This window comes from Podarcis erhardii (assembly GCF_964252035.2).
Source record: "Podarcis erhardii genome assembly, chromosome: 13".
Taxonomy (NCBI): Eukaryota; Metazoa; Chordata; class Lepidosauria; order Squamata; family Lacertidae; genus Podarcis; species Podarcis erhardii.
Window position 1 is genome coordinate 9,543,304 of NC_138502.1, and position 24,105 is coordinate 9,567,408.

The 24,105-nt window shown below is 41.0% G+C and overlaps 1 protein-coding gene and 1 long non-coding RNA gene across 2 annotated transcripts; both read right to left on the reverse strand.

Annotated features, from left to right (window-relative positions):
• Positions 1–265: 265 nt before the first annotated feature.
• On the reverse strand, positions 266–11,083 carry LOC309327091. The gene is made up of 3 exons (XR_014150405.1): positions 10,828–11,083; positions 7,644–7,770; positions 266–358 (listed from the first exon to the last, which is right to left on the reverse strand). It is a non-coding gene; the product is annotated as an uncharacterized lncRNA (long non-coding RNA).
• Positions 6,195–7,112, reverse strand: LOC309328397 (vomeronasal type-2 receptor 26-like; the record flags this gene model as incomplete). The annotated part of the gene is made up of 1 exon (XM_081838396.1): positions 6,195–7,112. One exon carries the CDS (start codon positions 7,110–7,112, stop codon positions 6,195–6,197), a length of 918 nt encoding a protein of 305 aa, XP_081694522.1.
• Positions 11,084–24,105: the final 13,022 nt, after the last annotated feature.

Genomic DNA, 24,105 nt, shown 5'->3' on the forward strand with positions numbered 1-24,105 from the left:
TCGATGTACTTTCTCCATATATAACAACTGCATTTGCATTGCTTTTCATGAAAGCTTGTGAGAAAAGCTTTGATTGATCCACCATATCAAATATGTGACCAGTGAATTGCAGATAGTATTCTGTTCTTTCTGTGAATGCTGAACAGATTCCATTCTTGAAAAGCATTGGTTCAATGATCTTTAAGAATTGTTCTCCAGCTTCATTAGCTGGAGTGATGAGCCCAACCCATTTCCATCCAAAATGCAGAAGTAACTGGATAATTCCCTTGTACTGAAGATCTTCATTGGGGACCATGCGATAAAAGGAAGCGAATTTGATGTGATCATTTATGGCTGGTTCAAATGAACCATATGAAATCTGAGAAAGAAAAAAGCCAAACTTTTCCATGTGGAAATGAGAATTCACAACACACTCATTTATCTTATATAAATTCTATGCATTCCATCTTTCAAATCCACCCTCCCATTTACATACAAAAAAACACAAAACAAACCATTTTGATCATTTATTTATGTAGATATTAATTCCAATTATTGTGCAGTCATCACATGGATTGTGCCAAAGTCAGGAGAGCATTTATTCCTTCTCGTTTCAACATACTACCTGGATAAATCAACAAAACTTGATTGTGGAAAAGGAGGAAGACAAAACATTGTTCATGTTCTTTTGGTCTATAACCTTTAAAGCACTTGAAAAGACTTGGCTGGTTTTTATACTAAGAACTCTCATGGGAGTTCTCCTATAGGTTTCCTGAATATAATACGTTTTATTGTTCTGTGATCAACAATAAACCATATCCTATAAAATGTAAGTAAAATACCAGCAGAAATTAAGGCAACTAAAATGAAGTTCAGTAATGTAGTAGAACAACACAAAATTGGTACCACTATTTCTCTATCTCCAAATGCCAGAAAATAACAAGAAAAGTGCTTTTCATTAGCCTCTGAAAGTGGACAGTGCTGAATAACATCATACTTCCACAAGGTGGGAATTTCATGATTCCTAGGGAAGAAGAAGAAGAGTTTGGGTTTGATATCCTGCTTTATCACTACCCGAAGGAGTCTCAAAGCGGCCAACATTCTCCTTTCCCTTCCTCCCCCACAACAAACACTCTGTGAGGTGAGTGGGGCTGAGAGACTTCAAAGAAGTGTGACTAGCCCAAGGTCACCCATCAGCTGCATGTGGAGGAGCCGAGACGCGAACCCGGTTCTCCAGATTACGAATCTACCGCTCTTAACCACTACACCACACTGGCTGGGAGAGAGCCATTCTTGTCATGAGTTATTTATGCCTGTGCAAGCGATTATCAACAGCATGAACTCGGATTGGTGCTTTTCAGACATCTAGGACAATGCTTGCAGGATTGAAATAATGTGAGCCCAATCCTTTACTAAATATATTAAACACACATGTTTCGAAACATGACTCTCTCATAAAAGTTGGTTTATGCACTTACTAACCCCCACAAATATATCAATATATTGCAACAAATTTCCTTTTTCGACTTGATACTTTTGAATCATCAGTTTCCTAATGGAAGGAGTGTAGAGTGAACTACGGTATGAAATATCTATTTTTTGTACCTGTGGAATCTTGTAAAGACCTAAGACATCTGCCATGGATGAGGAGGTGTCAGAGCTAAGTCCCCCAATGACTCCTACTACTTTTTTCTGAATTCCACATATGTAGTTGGGGACAAAGTGATGTGATTTAAAGAGCAGATCCAGTGTGTTTTGATAGGTCATCCTTGAATCAGAATAGGAATCATAGATGTGGAATCCAAGCGTGACATTGGGCAAGATCTTGGGATTCCCATTGATCTCATCAACAGCAAACACCAAGGCGAGGATGTGTTGGTAGAACTTTCTTATCACCCTACAAATAAAGTGTGTTACTATATTATGGGGAATAAAGCAGTGCACAACATCGAGATGTGAGAGATTTAACTGCCTCTGTTAAATATTATTGTAAATATTGAAATTGCTTTGTCCTTTTAGAGTTAATTTTTGGATGTCTCCTCCATCCAAGTCAGATTTTTTATTTGTCTGAACACAAAGATTGAGAAGAGATATTCACTTAGTAAACTTCAGGTTTTTTAACCGTTGCTTTTTATTACTAGAAACATGCACAATTATTGAAATCATTTCTACACCTCTTTGTCAGTTGTTGTCCCTAGGAAGATAAATTGGTATTAAATGAAAAGAAAGGAATTGGCAGCTGCCATTTTGAATACTAAAAATGCCAAGTGACGATCTGGCAGTGAAGATTGTAAAATGGCTCTCATCCTATTATTACTAAGTGTATTTATGGCTTATCCCTGATTGCTTTCAATGTGCTTTAGACATGACTTCAATTTTATACCACCCTTCACTGAAGCATCACAAGCTGGGTTTTACAGTTCTCCTCTCTCCCCTTGCATACTCGGGAAAGCTCCTAGGTTGTAGTTGGCCAAGTAAATGGAGATTTGAACCCAGATGTCCCCAATGCAAGTCTGCCATGCTACATTACTGTGGGCAGGAGAATCAGTGGCTAGAAAGCAAGTGGTAGTGATCTGAAACTGAATCAGCTCAAACATGGCTGAGGTTTCATTTCTGCACCTGGTACATGGAAGGGAAGGGGCAGTGGTGAAGACAGCTTACTTCTTCACTACAATTGTGTCCACAACTAGGTGTCTGGGGGCCACATGACTTGGAAAAAATGTCTGAGGAAGTGGACAAATGCTGGCTCCCTTGGCATGTAAAGCGAGATGAGCAAACCCAGAGTCGTTCGTGACTGGACTTAACTGTCAGGGGTCCCTTTACCTTTACCATGATTAAAGCCAGTGAAATGGTATTCAGTGCACCCTCTGTTCCATCTTTGCTAGATCACTCTAAATTATTGTGGCCGGAGGATGTAGTGAACGCACTTGAAGAAATGAAGCTGCCAAATTGATCCCTTGCCTGGCTTATGGAAGGAAAAGCAAGGTTCGGGTGGAGTCCTAGAGCTGCCCACCATTTCCCAAAGCTGGAAAAGTGCTAATTAGGCTTTGGGAAGGAGGGAGGAAGACTCTAACACCTTATCAGAGCCCATGCCTCTTTCTCAAAGCCCAGCGCCTTGCTTACCAGGTTTTGAGACAGCACTCCCATGGCTCTGGGCCTGATGTATGGCCACTTCTCACAGAACCCTAATGCTGCCCCTGCGACTGGGGAGGTCTAGCGAGTGATTGATGATTCATTGGAGGATGGAGAGATCCCATGTATCTTGGAGCAGGTTATGGCGTAGCCCCTCTTTCAGAGTACTGCTCTAAACTAAGAGTAGAATAGTCTTATAAAATCTTACTATTGGGTTTAATCTTACTTTGGCTTTCAAAGTGAACCAAGTGCTTTATAGTCAGATATAAATGTAGAAAGAATAAATGAAATTATTTAAGAGCCATTTACTTACCTTGGGTTGTCAATAAAGAACTGAGATGGGTGTCTATGGAAGGAAATGCTGGGGAATATGCAATGGAAATGGGACACTATCGCGCCAATGGTAAGGTCACCTTGCTCATACCATTCAGGTAGAATATGCACAGGATTATTTCTGCTGCAAACAACAGTCTGCACTTGGGGCAACATATTGGGAAACAGTAGCAGCAGCAGCAACAACAACATCCTCATCACAAATATATTTCTGCACATGGACTCTCCTTTACCTATCTACAATATTGTTACTATCTGACTTGAACAGGATGTATTTTGTGACAGCTGATTCTGCCAATTCTGTACTTAAAGAGGCAGGTATCAACTTTCTCATTAACTTCAGCACTGTCACAAAGAATTCATTGAATGCTATCATTTGAAATCTAACCAATACAATGAAAAGCAAAAGCTGGCCTCTCTTCTCCTCCCTTACCTTAGCTGTCTATGCAACACCACGGTACTTTTAATCATTTTAGAAGTAATTTTTCATTATGCCTTCTGTTGCTTTGCCAGGTGAATTGATTATAGTATTTTAATAATTACAGGTCAGATAACTTTTTGTGCAATGTTTTTTGACTCGTTGGTGCATCATCAGTAGAACTGCCGAAGTAAACATATTTGTCACATTGCAGAATCAAAGGTTAGGAAGGGATTTCCAAGGTCATCCTGAGCAATTGCTTGCTAATGTAGGACATCCAGAACTACAACCAAACCAAGAAAAATAAAAACACCCCACCTGTAGGCAGGCATCCATCTTCTCCCTAAAAACTCCTCTATCAAAATGTATTTAGAGGTGCGCCAACTGCATCCTTTCCCCATTTGTCTAATTTCTTACTGCTATTGGCCCTGACACTCTCTGACATAAGTAACATTGATTCCATTTGCTAGATCTTGGAAACAATGATGGAAATGGTCCAAACCATATCAGGATATAGAGACCCTGGATAATACAGTCCAGCTACTTTTGAAAGAACATGTATATACCGTTTGAAGCAGAGTGACATGCTTGGGAACACCTAAGACAGTGTCAGGGCCTGGCTGGATGAGAAAGAGTAGTGGCAGCCAGTGACCCAGGAGGCACCTGAGGGGGAAGGAGACTTTGAACCAGGTTCAAACTGGTGGGACACAGAAGAATCATCAGCAGAGAGTGAAGATGAAAGGGAGAGGCTTGAGGTAGCCACGGAGGTGATACAGAAGGAGTAGGGGTTGTGTCTTCTGTTCTGCCATACAGAATTGATTCGTTTCCTTCCCATTCCCCTTCCCCATTCTCTGCACAAGATGAAAGGGTTGAGAAAAGGCTGGAACAATTAAGAATGGAGGTATTAATAGGGGATGAGAAGGAAAGGAATTTAACTTCTGCAACTGACCTGCTTAGCTGATGGAAGTGCCATGTGATGTCTCCTTGGTTACTGAGCAATAAAGTTGATTACTGTCAAGCCATGCCTATTTCTGATTACAGCGTTGAGACACAGATGGAAGGGCTTTTCATGAAAGCCTGACAGACAGAGGTTTTCAACCTTTTTGAGTCCACGGCACCCTTGACCAACTACATTCTTTCTGCAGCACCCCTGTGGGGCTCAGGAGCCCAGTTATGTCACCCCTTGCCATGCAGAGCTGGCAGCCTCCCACACTTTTTCAAACACCCTCCCTCATAGCATGTTCCCTCAGCCTCCTCTTTTCTCATGTCTCCTTGGGAGACCTCCGGGCAGCTGCTGCCGCCGTTCCTGGTCGGAGCTGCCCCCTATCTCCTTTCCCCTAACACTGTTCCACAGGGACCTTGGAAGCACCCCCTGGCCAGCGCCCGAGGCACCATTCACCTTGGGAGCTTAAAGCCAAGGCTGTACAAGCCTAAGGGAGGCCGAGTCACAAGAGGGCATCAGAGGAGGGAGCGAAGGAAAGAGGGACAGAGGCCAGTGTTGTCCACTGCACCCCTGTCCATCATTTAAGGCACCCCAGGATGCCATGGCACAGGTTCAAGACATTTCTCTCATACTCTGGTAGGAAACGATACTTCAGAAAACTGTCAGGGTGGCCCATCAGTGTAAGGTAGTAAGAGGCACTGTTGTGCCATCCAGATGTTTCAGGACTCCAGCTTCCATCATTCTTTATAATAATGGTTTGTTGTGAGCTTGTGGGAGCTGCCATTTAGCAACATCTGGAGGGCCACAGATTGACTATCCCTGGTGCAAATAAGAGTGGGGAGTAGAAAAAGGCTCCATTTCTAGGCTGATATTGATCTGCCAGGGGTATTTCAAGTATTAGAGACTTCTGAGTCTAGAGCAGTTTCTACGTATGGCAAGGTGAATCACTTTCTGTCTCCCTTCAAAGCCCCGTGTCAACTGAGGTATGAGATTCCAGAAGTGTAGAAATCCAAGTTTATCCTGGGAGTTCTGAAATTGGTGTCTTTTTGTGCGTAGAATTGCTAGTGGAGTGCCCTTGTGATTTCCGGTTTGGAGCACTTTTAAATGTTCTGCTTCATCATATTATGAACAACACAAATGAATACATACATAAATGTAAGGGCTTAAAAATGAATCACACAAAACATGATCCATGATTTAAGAGAACCAATGTCACCATGAAATTGTCACTTTCCATTCATTTCTTCAAATAATCAGTACATGTAGGCGGATGGTTGGGTTGGTAATGAACATAGAGTCATTTCTTGATTGGCTTCCTTGAGGTGTGGTGACACAAGCTGCCCAAAGTATATATACCCTAAATACAGAAATGACAAACTATTTTGTTATTTACATCTTTCTCCGTATCAGCTGCTCTCTGCTATTCAGCTCAGGCCTCACCACAATAATGTAGCATTTAGGGGAAAAGATGCAACCCAGCAGCCCAGCACTGGAAGCCAAGATGGAGAAGATCTCCACAGCCACCATGTATTTTCCTCTGGTGCTCAAGTATGTGGGAATGAAGGAGAACCAAACACTGCAGAAGACCAGCATGCTGAAGGTGATGAACTTGGCTTCATTGAAGCTGTCCGGCAACTTCCGGGCTAAGAAGGCCACAGTGAAGCTGATAATGGCCAGGAAGCCCATGTAGCCTAAAACGCAATAGAACATGAGAACTGACCCCTCATTACATAAGAATATAATTTCTTCACTGCTTGAGTGCATGTCCACATCTGGGAATGGGGCAGAGGTTGCCATCCAGAAGGCACAGATTCCTACTTGAATCACAGAGCAGGAAAGGACAATGGAGTAAGCCAGTTTTTTGCCTACCCACTTCCTGATTGTGGAATCTGGCTTGGTAGCCATGAATGCCAAAACCACTGAAATAGTCTTGGCCAAGATGCTAGAGAGGGCCACAGAGAAGACAATGCCAAAAGCCGTTTGTCGGAGTGGGCAGGTTGCTTTGTTAGGATTTCCAATGAATATCAAAGAGCAAAGGAAACAGAAGAGGAGGGAGATGAGGAGAATGTAAGTAAGGCTTCTGTTATTGGCTTTGACGATGGCAGTGTCCCGGTGCTTAATGAAAATGCCAAGTACCATAGCTGTGATCAGAGAGAATAAAAGTGCAGAGAAAGTTGAAAGCATGGCCAAAGTTTCACCAAAGCCTAGGACGTTTGGTTTCTTGGGAATGCACTCATTCTGCTCTTGATTTGGATATTGGTCTGGCGGACATCTGGCACAGGTTTCCAATTCTGAAAAAGGTTGCATGACAATTGGAAACAATCCAGAATATGCTGAAGAGTGTTTTGTTTTTTTTTTTAATCCCCCTTAGCATGTACCAACTTTATGTCTTGTCTCATCAAAACAGCCTTGGGGTGGAGCTACAGTAGTGGTTAATAACAATAAAATGCATTATTAAAATGTGTACAACCCATAAAATGTGAAGAAGAGGAAGAAGAAGATTTGAGTCCACAAAGTGCCTTGTTCTTACAGAAAAGACCACCACTTCTCTTCCAGCCTCCCTTCTCCAAACCTTAGTGTCTTCCAGGACAGTACAAATTTTATATCTTGTTGCATCAAAACAGACTGGGAGGACCTACACTTACAGTTTATAACGTTAAAATATGTTATTAAAATGTGGCAGCACAGAAGTGATCCACTGGCAGTAGGAGACTGCATTAAACATTATAAAGCGTTACACGCAATAATGTTGGAAAATCTTTACATTACGGATATAGTCACATTCTCACGTTATACACCCTAGAAATAACTTGTACATGCTAATATGGCATCTCTCACCCTTCTCATTTGAGAACATCCCATGAGGACATGGATCACAATCATAACAACAAAACTTCTTGCCCTCCTTCTTTTTCTTCTCATAACCAGGACGGCAGTTGGCATTACATAATGAAAGGGGTGGCACCTATCCAAAGAGACACAAAGAGGTGAATATTCAGAAAATGTTTCAGGGATTCATCTAACATCAGGTGATCTATCAGTAAATAGAAGGGCCAGAAATGTTAAATGTAGGATCCACACTCTCAATATATGCAAAAGAATCTCTTCATCCTTCATATAAAGGAAATGGGAATGGAATTTACCAAATATTGGGTTAACAATCCTGAAAGGAAATGGGTGTTGGCATTAAAACATTCCAAAAATGTTTATTAGTGTGAACTTGAAAGTCAATATTCCAATGGTACTTTACTTTATACAGAATTTATTTATTTAGGCCATAACTGGCACTGTTGGATATATAACCGAATTAAGGCAGATCTAATACATATTGAAGTTGTAAAATAATAATTCCTTTACGGGCAGAAGTACTGAAGAGTTCTCCTTCAGAAGTCAACTGTGGTTCAACTTTACCTAGTGCTCTTTTTCTTCGCAATATATATTCTCAAAGTAGGAGCAATCATGTTGCCATCTTTAGTTCTAGAAAACTGAGATCTGCTTGTGCGGATATTGATGCCCTCAATGTGGAGGTGTACCTAGGCTCCCTTGTGCCCTTGGCAAGGAGCTATTTTGGCATCCCCACCATCCCTTGCACCATTGGCAAGGAGATATCAGTGCTTCCAAAGTCAGAAGAGACCATGGAACAGGAACTTCCAAAACTTTGCTTTTCATACCTTTTGAGTTCCTCCTGGGCCATTAGGGTTGGGTCTGTTCTGCTCCTCCCCCTGCCTTCCTTTGTCTGCCTGCCTGCCTGCCTGCCTGCCTCCCTCGCTTGGCATACCACTTGCCCACCTTATATCTATTACAACTCCATCCACCGGCCTCTCTTTTCTTCCCTCCAAGCTAAGCTTTGCACTCTACTCACACTTACAACAGTGCCAACAACTAACTAGGGATGTGGAACTGCACCGCTGCTCTGATGGCCAATGCCAGTGGTTTAATGGGCCAGGAGTCGGCTTCACCTACCGAGCAGCAGCCTGAAGGAGCAGAAGGCAAAGTGACTCTACCTGCTGCTGATCAGTCAGTCGCTGTAAACAACATTTGTCATCCCTGATCAGATCTTGCTGCTTCTTGTTTCTCGTGACCTTTGACCCTGGGTTTTCTTGACCCCCGGATTGTCTGACTATATGAACTGAGATACTCCTGACCTTACGACTGGACTGAAGCGTGTATATGGACTCTGCCTCCAGGCACGTACCCCCTCTGAGATTTGGCTGGTTGGCTGGCTTCTCCCTCCTGGAGCTCAGCCATGGCTGGCAACACACGACTATGACAAGCACCTGGATTCCTCCACCGAGGTACTGAGAGGAGCCTGCATGCCTTGCCCAGCAACCTATGGAGTACATGGATGGGCAGCCGGGCTTCAAGCCACTCTGAGAAAGGCATGATTTGGGGGGCTCCTCCTAGGTCTGTGGCAGGGGCCAACCTGACAAACAACTCCATACACCCCAGCTTCTATTGTTCCAGTTCTTAAGCGGCATCAGTGTGAACCTGAAAGATTCCAGTGTTTATGCATAATGATATGGTTAGATTGGCATTCTATCTAATTCCACTATGTAGAGAGCTGCCTTTAACAAACAAGCATTTTGTATGACACTCTCTGATAGTCATTGGTCCTTCTTGGTTTGATATGTCTTCTTTGCATGTTGCTCTTTTTGGAGCAGTGGTTCATTTTATTTTTTACAAAAGAATTATTAGTAGCAGTGTTATTAGTAGTGGCAGCACTTCCCTTTTCACCTCAAGTGGCAAAACATGTCTGTTGAATAGTTGCAATGCCCCAAATCTGGTTATGGGCCCAGCACTGAGTATATGACTGCCCATTTTTGGACTCTGATAAAGGTTTGAAGTCTACTCCTCCTGTTGGTGTGGTACTGGAAGATTTCCAGGCTGACTGACCATGTTACAGAAGCCAAGAAAGCTCTTACGTTTCCACAGCTGACAGATGAGAATTATAGTTCATGGTCATTTTGTGTGGAGGCACTTTTGACCTCTTGTGATATGTGGCAGTATGTGACTGAGGACCCTGCTGATCCCATGAATGATCCTTGGGCGATAGGAGATGCGAAAGCCAGGGCAGTAATTAATTTGGCTGTCAGATACCAACAAGTGGTTTACATAAGGAATAAGAAAACTGCCAAGCAAATGTGGGGAGGTCTTGCAGCAGAACATTTTGGAAGGAGTCTGTGTCTTATTAATGTTTTTCAAGCAGCTTTACCAGACAAAGCTGCAGCCTGGCGGTGGCTTGGCGGCACACTTAAGGTGTTTGGAGGAAAAACGTGATGAATTGATTCGAAGGGACATGGTGATACCTGATATTCAGTATGTATTTATCATTCTTTTTTCCCTTAATGAAGACTTTGATGGTCTAGTTGGCCAGATATCTACCATTCCACCAGCACAATTAACAGTGGAAGGGGTAATGGCAAGATTAATGGGAGAGTTAGACTGAAGAGAGGCTTGTGTGATAAGAATGGCTGGTTCCAGAAATAATGAGGATAGCCGTATGTGGACTTGCGGTGACGCAACTGCATTAAAAGTTGCCAAGCATTTTGCCTGCAATAAACAAGGACATTTTGCAAAGGATTGCAGATCCAAAAAATCCACACAAGGTACTCCCAAATCTGGTTCAGCTCAACAATCACAGTCATCACCCCAGCAGCAGCCACCATATCGTAAAGGCAGATACGAGCCACAAGCTTTTCACACTCAGACGGCAAGTCATAAAAGGATTAAAAGTGCCAAGTGGATTTTTGTTGTTGTTGTTGTTGACTGTGGAGCTTTGAGGCATATTTGCAATGATCAGAGTTTTTGTTAATAGCTTTTGTTAATAGATGCATCACAACATGGACATTCTATCATTTGGATATAAAAACTGCATATTGGTTTGCAGATTTGCTTTTAAACCATGCAAAGATATTTTTGCATCTCTTCAGTGATTCCATCTGTGTGGTCTACTCTGCACGCACTCTGCAGTATGTTCCAAATTGACCAATAATGCCACCCCTTTGTGCAGTGATTTCCTTACCTGAGTGAAGGCTCTGTGCCACTGGATTCCATCCCCATTAAGGGTGAGCTCTTTTCCAGGAGGGGCCTGAGGATCCAGCTTTCCGACTTTGACTCTAACATAGGAAGTATTTGGGAAAGTGACCAGGTTTGTAATATCAAATCCACCTGCTAATTCTCCATGTTCATTTAATGTGATTTCATCCCCAGCACTGTTGTTGAATGAGATTCTGTGCAGAAATGAGTGCAGCTAGGTGGAAAGAGAATCAAAAGGTCTATGAAGTGTTGTGAAAGTCTTACTAAGATAATTCAATAGTTTTCCTCGGATAATATAAGTTCTTTTCCTCCAGGGGTCCCCCACTTCAGTTCCCAATGGAGAGCACCCAAATTTCAACAGCAGATCAAATAGAGAGGGAAATAATAAATCAGTGTAAACTCAACAGTCATGGGATACACACATAAAGGCTGTAGATCTGCATGTTTCAGAGCAGCCTTTGTTAAGATTCAAGCTGTAGAAGGGATTTGAGATGATGGGCAAGAAAAGGGTGAGGAGCATATGTTCTCAAGATATTATATTAATGCAACATGGAAACATTTAGTTATAGCCCTCATGTTAGGAGCTTGAGTTTCTCAGTTCAGGGCATCCATGATTTCTGTTTGTGTGTTGCTCTGTATTAGTTACTGTGCATTTAGTCAATGTAAGCCCTCTTCTGATAACTAAGAAACCTCTTTTTGAGCAGTCTTGTGTGAGTATAGGTTCCTTGGTAATAGCGACTATTTAGGACACACAGTAGAGCAGTGTGCAATTGTTTCCCCATATGCAAGTCCTCACATCTAAAGGGAATATGTTCTAGGTGGACATGTGAAGGGGCTCCTACAGCAATCAATGGCAAACTAGCTACAACCTTTGCCACGCCTCTAGATGCACTGGACTCTTCCACTAGCCATCGCATATCCAACACAAGTGGAGGGCATCAGCTCTTGGCTACAGCATGTCACACCACTGTGCTCTACACAGGACATAAGAAATGAGAGGGGCTGTGTTGAAGATATACAAACTGTCCCTAGAATTCATGTTCTGCTGTAAGAAAGTCAGCCTGCCACTGAAAAGAATCTTTGCTGATCATGATTAAAGAATGGAAAGAATAAGCAGGTAAACTGTCCCCAACCCCATCTCTACTAATTCCCCTTGCACACTACCCACTATTCCACCGTGCAGCACAAACTCTCTGGATAAAAACATGGCAGGCCAAAGGCTTATACCGCCTAGCAGACTTCTACAAAAACAGCAAACCCTTATCAACACAAGAAATATAAGACAAACTAGGGGCTACCCAGATGTCCTGGCTATCCCATTACCAAGTACATGCCCTCCTAAACAACGCAGTAGTAAAATCTGCAGCAACCAGGCCCTTGACAATCTTCGAAAACCTCCTCCTAAAATCAGAGGGACACAGCAACAGGATGGTATCCAAAATATACAAAATGCTGCTCCAAATTCCCATATTCCCCTTGACATAAAAAAAAAATATGGGAGGACACTATAGGCTATGAGATTAACCCCACCCAATGGGCTAAAATGTGGTCTAAACCTCCCTTTAAATTGATATCAGCAAAAAGGAAAGAACTCACTCTGAAACTCACTTACAGATGGTATCTAACACCATGGAAACTAGCACTAATACACCCAGGAACCTCACCGAGATGCTCGAGAGGATGCACCTCCATAGGCACATACCTCCATATATGGTGGGAATGTCCCCAAATCCAGCCCTTCTGTACAGCAATCATATAAGAAATATGCAAAATAACTAAGCAAGTATTAGAAGTCACCCCAGAACTGACCTCACTAAACATATTCCAAGATAATAATGACCACTCACATGATAAAGAAATATCATAGCCAGACACTGGAGAGACCTGTCAGGAGTAAGCATGGACCAATGGTATCAAATAGTATGGGAAACAGCTTTATTAGAAAAATGAACCAATAAACTGAAACTGACAAGGGGACAAAGAGAAGAAGATGCCTTCACCCCAGTATGGTTCCCCTTTATCACATACACAGCCCGACAACACAATAACAAGAATCTGCTGACAGCATACAAATCAATCTGGCTAGCCTGATTCAAAAATACCCCCACCCTCCCCAACCCCAACCCCTACCTCACTACAATGAACCAAAGACAAATTGATATCAGCAAAAAGGAAAGAACTCACTCTGAAACTCACTTACAGATGGTACCTAACACCATGGAAACTAGCACCAATACACCCAGGAACCTCACCGAGATGCTCGAGAGGATGCACCTCCATAGGCACATACCTCCATATATGGTGGGAATGTCCCCAAATCCAGCCCTTCTGTACAGCAATCATATAAGAAATATGCAAAATAACTAAGCAAGTATTAGAAGTCACCCCAGAACTGACCTCACTAAACATATTCCAAGATAATAATGACCACTCACATGATAAAGAAATATCATAGCCAGACACTGGAGAGACCTGTCAGGAGTAAGCATGGACCAATGGTATCAAATAGTATGGGAAACAGCTTTATTAGAAAAATGAACCAATAAACTGAAACTGACAAGGGGACAAAGAGAAGAAGATGCCTTCACCCCAGTATGGTTCCCCTTTATCACATACACAGCCCGACAACACAATAACAAGAATCTGCTGACAGCATACAAATCAATCTGGCTAGCCTGATTCAAAAATACCCCCACCCTCCCCAACCCCAACCCCTACCTCACTACAATGAACCAAAGACAAACAACCACACCCTAAGCCACCCCAACCTCTCTCAACACCAAGCAAATATAACAAGTGAATAGTCAGAGAACCCATACAAGTAACGCTGACCCAAAACCCCACACATACACTAAGTAGAAGAATAGAAGAATAACCACCCAACCCATTCCCTCACCCCCTCTTTCCCCTCTTTTCTTCCTAACAGACCCCCCTCTGTTCTATCCCCTTTGTTTTCCCCTTGTTTAAACCAATTCATGAACCAAGAGCTTCTACATTGACCACTAATAATGAAACATATGTTGCAGATATTACTCCACATTTATTATGCTATTTTTGTGATATACAAAGGACATGGGAAAATTGGTATACTTATTTGTATAATTTATTCTTGTTTATAAAACCCAATAAAAAGTTATTTTTATAAAAAAAAATTGCTTTGATGTCAGAGAGGGGAAGTTCAAGCAAATATTTTCTAGAATCATAGGATCATATAATTATAGAGTTGGAAGGGATCACAATAAAATTAGTTAATGTTCATTTTGATGTATTAAGATTTATTATTTTATTTAATATAAAAAATTGACAACCCATATCGTACATCAATGGAGTGCACAACACTGAGCATGTTATATAGTAAAGACTTTGTAACAGGAAACGCTACCTGCCAAGGCTCTACATTCTGAAGACAGAGTCTGTTTCCGTCAATTGTCCTTTTGCAGATGGCTTCAGATGAGCACCTAATATGTAAGGCGTGTGCCAGAGCATAGACAGCATTGTAGATACTGTAGCTGTGGCCGGTCATGCTCATTTCAAAATATGGTGTAGGGAGGTTCTCCAGCAATTCCTCTCCAGTACATGTACCCATAATGCCTGCCATTGCAGTAGCGTTTGAAAGTGAACAACCAAACGATTGTTCCCAGAAATCCTTGATAAAACCATCTTCATCTTGTCCAGAAGGCTTTATATCCTGCAGAAAGTTTGAGAAGTCTTGAATCTCCTTGGAGTGAATCGTAATGGAGATAGCACCTTGTAGCATTTGTATATTAATGTCAATAACTTTACTGAAAATTTGATTTGATATGAAATCTATTTGGGCTGCTGTAATCCATACTTTCCATTCAGGTTCTTTCCCCGCAAATTGCTGAAGAATTAGCCGAATCATAATCTTTGGAATTATAACACCTGTAAGCCATATAATAGATGTACTTTCTCCATATATAACAACTGCATTTGCTTTGCTTTTCATGAAATTTTGCGAGAAAAGCTTTGATTGATCCACTATATCAAATATGTTACCGCTGAAATGCAAAGAGTTTTCTGACCTTTCTGTGAACGCTGAACAGATTCCATTCTTGAAAAGCATTGGTTCAATGGTCTGCAAGAATTGATCTCCAGCTTCATTAGCTGGAGTCATGAGCCCAACCCATTTCCATCTGAAATGCAGAAGTAACTGGATAATTCCCTTGTACTGAAGATCTTCATTGGGGACCATGCGATAAAAGGAAGCGAATTTGATGTGATCATTTATGGCCGGTTCAAATGAACCATATGAAATCTGAGAAAGAAAAAAGCCAAACTTTTCCATGTGGAAACAAGAATTCACAACACACTCATTTATCTAATATAAATCCCATGCATTCCATCTTTTCTAATATTAGAGAAAGGGCCACCCTCCCATTTACATAGGAAAACACATAAAACAAACAATCTTGCTCATTTATTTATGTAGATATTAATAGAAATTAATAATAGAAATTAATTTCTATTACTGTGGTGTCATCACAGTCGTATACTTGTAGACATGTATTGTGTCAAAGTCAGGAGAGCATTTATCCCTGCTTGTTTCCACATACTGCTTGGATACATCAACAAAACTTCGATTGTGGAAATGGAGGGAGAGAAACCATTGATCATGTTCTTTTGGTCTATAACCTTTAAAGCTCTTTTAGAGAGACTTTGATGGTTTATGTACTAAGAACTCTTATGGGAGTTCTCCTGTAGATTTGCTGGACATAATACTTTTTATTCTTCTGTGAACAACAATAAACCATATCCTATATAATGAATCAAAATACCAGCAGAAATTAAGGCAATTAAAATGAAGTTCAGTAATGTAGCAGAACAACACAAAAATGGTACTACTATTTTTCTCTCCCCAAATGCCAGAAAAATAACAAGAAAATAGCTTTTCATTAGCCTCTGAAAGTGGACAGTGCTGAATAACATCACACTTCCACAAGGTGGGAATTTCATTATTCCTAGGGAGAGGGCCATTCTTATCTTGAGTTATTTATGCCTGTGCAAGCGATTATCAACAGCTTGAATTGGGATTGGTAATTTTCAGACAGCTAGGACAATGCTTGCAGGACTGAAATAATATGAGCCCAATCCTCCACTAAATATATTAAACACATCTTTGGGAACATGGCTCTCTCATAAAAGTTGGTTTATGCACTTACTAACCCCCATAAATATATCAATATATTGCAACCATTTTCGTTTTTCGACTTGATTCTTATGATTCAACAGCTTGCTAGTTGAAGGAGTGTAGAGTGAAATATGGAATGACATATCTATATTATGTACCTGTGGAATTTTGTAAAGACCTAATACATCTGCCATGGATGAGGAGGTGTCAGAGCTAAGTCCCCCAATGACTCCTACTATTTTTTTCTGATTTCCACATATGTAGTTGGGGACAAAGTGATGTGATTTAAAGAGCAGATCCAGAGTGTTTTGGTAGGTCATCCTTGAATCAGAACAGCTGTCATAGATGTGGAATCCAAGTGTGGCATTGGGCAAGATCTTGGGATTCCCATTGATCTCATCAACAGCAAACACCAAGGCAAGGAGGTGTTGGTAGAACTTTCTAATCACCCTACAAATAAAGTGTGTTACTATTTTATGGGGAATAAAACAGTGCACAGCATCGAGATGTGAGAGATTCAACTGCCTCTGTTAAATATTCTTGTAAATATTGAAATTGCTTTGTGCTTTTAGAGTTAATGTTGGGATGTCTCCTCCATCCAAGTCAGATTTTTTATTTGTCTGAACACATAGGTTGAGAAGAGATCTTCACTTATGAAGCTTCAGGTTTTTTAACGATGTTGCTCTTTATCACTAGAAACAAGAACTGTGCCACATGGCTATGCTACAGTTATTGAAATCAGTTCGATATCCCTTTGTCAGTACATAGCTGTCCCTAGCAATAGAATTGGTATGATATTAAATAAAGGAATTGGCAGCTGTCATTTTGAATATGAAGAATGCCCAGTGATGAGCTAGCAGTGATGATGGTAAAAGGGCTCTCCTCCCATTATTACTAAGCGTATTTAACATGTATCCCGGATTGTTTGCAATGTACTTTAGACATGAGTTCCATTTTGTGCTATCCTTCACTAAAGCAGCTCAAGCTGGGCTTCATTGCTCTCCTCTCTCCCCTTGCATACTCACAAAAGTGCCTAAGTTGTAGGTGACCCAGAAAATGGAGATTTGAACCCAAATATCCCCAATGAAAGGTTGCCATGATATATTACTGTGGGCAGAAGGATCCATGGCTAGAGAGCAAGTGATGGTGATCTGAAACTGCATCAGCTCAAACACAGTTGAAGTTTCATATCTTCATCTTTACCAGCACTGCGTCCACAACCAGCTATCTGAAAGAGCTTTTCAGTATTCAATATTCTTTTGTCATCTGGCCAAGAGAGCATTTCTCTTATAACGTTAGCAGCCTGCTGCTACGTCTTTGGAAGCACTTTAGAGATGGAATCAGTCTCAGACAGAATTGCATAATACTATGGAGCCTGTCAAAGGGTATGCAGTGCACTCTCTGTTCCATTTTTGCTGCATCAGTTCTGAATATTGTGGCCAGAGGATGTAATGAATGCACTTGAAGAAATGAAGTTTTCAAACTGACCCCTTGACCCTTGCCTGTCTTGGCTTTTTAAATGGAGCTTTATAGGATTGACTGTCAGTGGCAGACTTGGGTACTATGATGCCTATTGCAAGGCTGAAAATTTGCACCCACCTAGACCTTGCATTGCCTTCCCTTAGGAAGGAGTCACAAGGCTCTGACAGGGTCCTAGAATCCTTCTCAAAGCTGAAAAATTGCTAACTAGGCTTTGTGAAGGAGGCAGAAGGACTCCAGGACCTAGTCAGCTCCTCATGGCCCTCTCCTCAAGCCCAGTGCCTGGCTTACCCGGCTTTGAGGCAGTGCTCCCATGGCTCTGTCTCCGATGTCTGTACACTACTCGCACAACCCTAATTCAGCCTCTTTGACTGGGGAAGTTCAATGAGTTATCTATGCTTCATTGGATAATAGAGAGATACTGTCCAACTTGAAGCAGGTTATGGTGTGTCTCCTCTTTACTCTGAACCAAGAATAAAATATTCTTATAAATTCTTATGACTGTTTTTTTTAAAATAGATTAAAAATATTTTTTCATAGCATTTTTTCCAAAGCAAAAGTACTTTCTAGGTGGATATAAATGTCTAAGGAATAAAAGAAATAATCTTAAGGTCCATTTACTTACACTGGATTGTCAATAAAGTCGTGAGATGGGTGTTGATGGAAGGAAATGCTGGGGAATACGTAAAGGATATGAGACAATATCCCACCAATGATAAGGTCCCCTTGTTCATGCCAATCATGGGGAATATGCACAGGGTTATTTCTGCTGCAAACAACAGTGTGCACTTGGGGCACCATATTGGGAAGCAGCAGGAGAAGCAGCAGCAACAACATCCTGATCACAAATATCCTTCCACACATGGACTCTCTACAATATTGTTACTATCTTCAGCCTGACTTGAACAGGATGTATTTGGTGACAGCCGACTTTGGCAATTCTGTTCTTAAAGGGGCAGGTATCCACTTTCTTATTAACTTTATCACTGTTACTAAAAAAAAGGAATTGAAACTAAATAATCTAGAGTGATTTGAAACTTGACCTATACAATGAAAGAGGGAAACTGAACTGACTGAAATAACAGAGCATGGTCTCCTCTTTCCTCCCTTACCATAGCAGTGAATGGAACGCTGGGGTGCTTTTCATCGTTTCAGATTTAGTTTTTGATTCTTTATTTTTCATTCTACCTTCTGGAGCTATTCCAGGTGAATAGATTATAGTAATTTTAATAATTACAGGGCAAATAACCTTTAGTGCTATGTTTTTGGACTCTATGTTGCATCAGGAATGGGAAGATTTCCAAAGTAAACATATCGGTCACATCACAGAATCAGAGATTTGGAAGAGGTGTCTAAGGTCATCAAGTCAGTCTTCTTGCTAATGCAAGACATCCATAACTACAAACAAAAATAAAATTTGTCTAATTTCCTACTGTTATTGGCCCACACACTCTCTGACATATGTAACATTTATTCCCCGTTGCTGGATCTTGGAAACAATGATGGAAAGGGTCCAAACCATATCAGGTATAGAAACCCTGGATATTACTGTCCTGATACTTTTGAAAGAATGCATATCTACTGTTTGAAGCAGAGAGGTATGCTTGGGAACAACTGTGCCATCCATCTTTTACTCTAGTAAGAAGTAGTAATTCCAAAGACTAGGTGGTTTATCACTGTCAGGCAGTGATAGGCAGTATTTTTCCCTCCAGATGGATTACAGCTTTCATCATCCATGATAATAATAGCCAATTGTAAGCTGATGTGAGCTGTAGTCCAGCAACATCAGGAGGGCAACAGATTGGGTACCCTTGGTGTAAGGAAGGTTTGGGCTGTTGAAAAAATGCCTTGTGTCTGGTGTCATGCTGAACTGTCAGGGCTTTGTCAAGTATTTGAGCCCTCTGAGCCTGAAGCAGTATTCATGGGAATGTGAGTCACTTCCTGACTCCCTTCCCAGCCCCATCTCAATGCAGGTATAAGATTACAGACGCATAGAAGTCCCAGTTTATCCTTGAAGTTTTAAGATTGTGTGTGTGTGTGTGTGTGTGTGTGTGTAAGGCAGCTATAGAAACATTGACTGTGAAGAGATCTTTTAAGAAAGAATTTTATTTTGAAACAGTTGAATAGTTAGAGCAAAGAACAAACAAATATAACCCTTCCCACTTAACAGTGACTAGAATTGTTCTTTAAAGGAAACCGACTCTGCCTCACAGTGCTACTTATATATACCTTATTTCTCAACTTTTTGGCAAATAGTAGAGTTTTGTTTAGGTTCCCATTAGTTCAAATTATAGCTGACCCTCTTTTGTATTTTTACCCAATGGTAGGAAAAGTTTCAAAGAAATAATAATTATGGAAATATAAAAAAATGATGAGATGAGCAGAGAAAGGGAGGGTGCTAGCTCTCTATCATATTTAAGTTGTAATCATTCAACTTGTTTTTATTATTGCTTGTAAGCTGCTCTGAGCCCGGCCTTGGCTGGGGAGGGCGGGGTATAAATAGAAATTATTATTATTATTATTATTATTATTAGGCACAAGGCTTTTGCTTTCTCTGGGGAAGACATACCTGAGGAGCAGATAGGTCTCAGACTACACACAATTTCCCCAGGCTAGTGCCTGCCTCCACTTCTTGCCTGATATTCCTTTCCAACAGTCATATAGCCCAAACTGCCCAAATTCTTCCATAATTTGGACGGAGACTTGGTTGAGTCTCGTGCATGGCTCAGATATATTGAGCAATGCTCTCACTCAACATAAGGCAGCTTACACTGTTCCCTTTCCCCTTTCCTCTATCTGCAGTTTCTGACGCACCCCAGCATCTGCTCAGGAGTTTCAGAACCTATTGGGAAAGTGGATGCCAGAAAATTAGAGTAACCCAATTCATTTCCACATCATATGTAACAATGCTGGATCCCAAGAACATAAATGATGAGATAAGCTCTTCTGTTATTTTGACCACCACATCTGAAGGCAGCCCTGTTCAGGGAAGTTTTTAATATGTGACATTTTAGTGTATCTTTTATCTTTGTTGGAAGCCACCCAGAGTGGCTGGGGAAACCCAGCCAGATGGGCGGGGTACAAATAATAAATTATTATTATTATTATTACTAGCCAGAAAGATTACAGAGCCTAACTCCCAACATAAATTACAATCTCTTCTGTCATTTATGCTTTGCTCCGTATCAGCTGTTCTCTGTTATTCAGCTCAGGCCTCATCACAATAATGTAGCATTTAGGGAAAAAGAGGCAAGCCAGCAGCCCAGCACTGGAAGCCAAGATGGAGAAGATCTCCACAGCCACCATGTATTTTCCTCTGGTGCTCAGGTACGTTGGAATAAAGGAGAGCCAAACACTGCAGAAAACCAGCATGCTGAAGGTGATGAACCTGGCTTCATTGAAACTGTCAGGCAACTTCCTGGCTAAGAAGGCCACAGTGAAGCTGACAGTGGCCAGGAAGCCCATGTAGCCCAAAACACAATAGAACATGGGAACTGACCCTTCGTTACATAATATTATAATTTCTTCATTCATTGAGTGCATGTCCAAATCTGGGAATGGGGGAGAGGTTGCCAGCCATAAGACACAGATTCCTACTTGAACAATGGAGCCAGAGAGGACAATCGTGTAAGCCAGCTTTTTGCCTACCCATCTCCTGATCCTGGACCCTGGCTTGGTAGCAATGAATGCCAAAACCACCGATACGGTTTTGGCCAAGATGCTGGAGAGGGCCACAGAGAAAATGATGCCAAAACTTGTTTGTCGGAGAAGACAGGTCACCCACCTTGGTTTTCCAATGAACATCAAAGTGCAGAGGAAGCACAAGAGGAGGCAGAGTAGAAGAATATAGGTTAGGGTTCTATTGTTGGCTTTGACTATCGCAGTGTCCCTGTGCTTAATGAAGATGCCAAGCACAAGAATTGTGATCAGAGAGAATAAAAGTGCACAGAAAGTTGAAAAGATGGCCAATGTTTCATCAAAGTCCAGGAAATTTGCTGTCTTTGGAATGCATTGATCCTGGCCTTCATTTGGATACTGACCTGCAGGGCACCTGGCACATATTTCATTCTCTGAAAATACAATGTACAATCATTTTAAAAAACCATGATTATGCTAAAGAATGTTGTTATCTGAAGTACAGGAGATTTTATGCAGCCAAACAACTGTACACTATTGCCAGTAAGTAAGGGAACTACAGAGCTGTAAATTTATAGAAAGGACTCCGTGATATCATTTCTCCAAGAAGTGAGAGTAGGCCTTAGGAGGGCACTGAAAATTTTTGATGCTTACTGCAAATCAAATTTTCTTACAATTAATCATGCCAAGTCCAAAGTTCTAATTTTCACCAAGAGTCGAAAAACCTATAATTGGAGAATAGACGGAAAAGCCATTGACCAAGTCTTTAAATTTCAATACTTGGGAGTCCTTCTCCAACACAACATGGGCTGGAAGGTCCATCTGGCATATGTATTAAATAGAGCTAAAGCCCTTTCCTTTGCGCTACTGCGTTTTTTCTTTTCAGATGGGGCTTTCCATATTCCATCAGTGTTAAAAGTTTTCAAGGCAAAGGTGATTGCAACAATAGCATATGCAATCCCAATATGGGGGTCCTTTGTTAATTTAACCCAATTGGAGGTAATCCAAAACCAGCTGCTAAGAAGGTTGCTAAAATTACCCAGGTGTGTAGGCAATACTGCTATACGTCTCAAACTAAATGTTACATCTCTAGAAACCACATTATGGAAATGCATCCTCTGTTACTGGTTGGCATTATGGCATAAACTTCCAAATCTCCACTTGATACAGTGTCTCTGGAGAGACGACTTCTCTAGCCCTTGGGCAAAAATAATACATGGGAAACTTGTGTCCTTAGGACTATCTCCATCTGAACTACTAAAATTGGATTTAATTTCTGCCAAGAGAATTATAGCTCACAAATTAGAGGAGATGGATTTACAATTTAATATTGCGACAGGTGGTGGCACCTGTTCGCCGATAAACCTTGGCTTAACACCACCACCAAAGCTTCCATCTTATTTAACTACCTTATCTGTGGTGATGCACAGGTACGCCTTTATAAAGGCTAGATTCAATGTTTTCCCATCAAATGTGTTGGGTAACAGACTCTCCAACGGACAGATCTCACTCCTCTGTGACTGTAAAAGTGGATCTACAGAATCCGTTATATCATATAATCTTCTGTTGTCCTATACATTCGGCTTCACGGTCCAAGTTTCTGGCCCCATATTTATCGAGAATAGCTGACAGACCTCAGGAAGCCCAAATAATATACTTATTAAACGACGAAGACTCAAGTAGATCCCTTGCAGTCGCTAGATACCTGATAAATGTCTTATTTCATAAGAGGAGAAATGGATCACTGTATGACTCTGACAGCTTAGCCAAACTTAAGAACCATCAATAAGTGCCAGAACTAAGACGCATATCCCCCAAAAGCTGAGGGATTTGAATTGCGGTTGACATAGAGGGAGCTTATTGTGTATAGTTTACTTAATTGAAGTAAAACTGGTTTTATAGGGGTGTTTTAACTTGGAACTGTTTAAATTGTATTGTTTATGGATAAATTTTGATGTATTGTTTTTAGATATGGGCCAATGGCCGTAATAAACCAATCAAATTCTCCAAGAAGTGAGGAAGTATGGTTTGTTTTCTGATCCTCTCTCTCTCTTCTGTTTGAACCATGCAACTGACGACATGCATCACGCTGGAGCTCCTTAGCCCATTTTCAGTGCTTGAAGATATGGATTCTATTTTGTAACAAAGAATACCTTGCCTGTATTTGCTTCTGCTGATAGATGCCTGAGACCTGTGATTACTGCATGTAAAGCATTTAAACTGACTAATGATTGTTGACTATTCACTCTGAGAGGGGAGTGAATTGCATTGTAAGCGCTAAATTTAAACACTATAATCAAATTCTGCTGGGCGCTGTTTTGACTAAAGAGTGAGTCAAGCTCTGCACGTTTTATTGAATTTAGGAAGTTAGTCATGAATGCTTTTGCCCTAGATGCTTACAAAATCAACTCATGTGGCAAATGTGGATAAGCTGTATGCTTTTAGTGGTGCTTTTCTGTTTTTCTCAGGACCACAGATACTGCATTGTTAAACAAGAGAAATATTGTTGCTGAAATATTGGCCACAGAAAGGTGCTTTTGAAAGGACTTTTACCATCTCCCCCAAAAGCCTTGTTTTTAGAGAAGGGGCCACCACTTTTATTCCACTGTAAATTAGTCAGTGGTGGTGGTAAAATCATCACCCACCTTTCTAAAATATATTCTTTTAAAAAAGTGAAGATACAATCTTGAAGAGTGTATTCTAGAAGGATAACATTATATTGATGTTATCTATAAACAATAAGGACAACACATCAAGCCATAAATTAAGACTTCCCTCCTCCAGAAATTAAACACAACAAAATTGTCAAGGAGTGCAGTGCTTACTAAAATAAATTGTACTGTTTTGTATATCTTTACATGCTATCTCCCACATTTCTCATTTGAGAACGTCTCATGTGGGCATGGATTTGCCCAGAATATACTAACATGAATTGTATAGTATATGCTAACACGGCATCTCTCACCCTTGTCATTTGAGAACGTCTCATGTGGACATGGA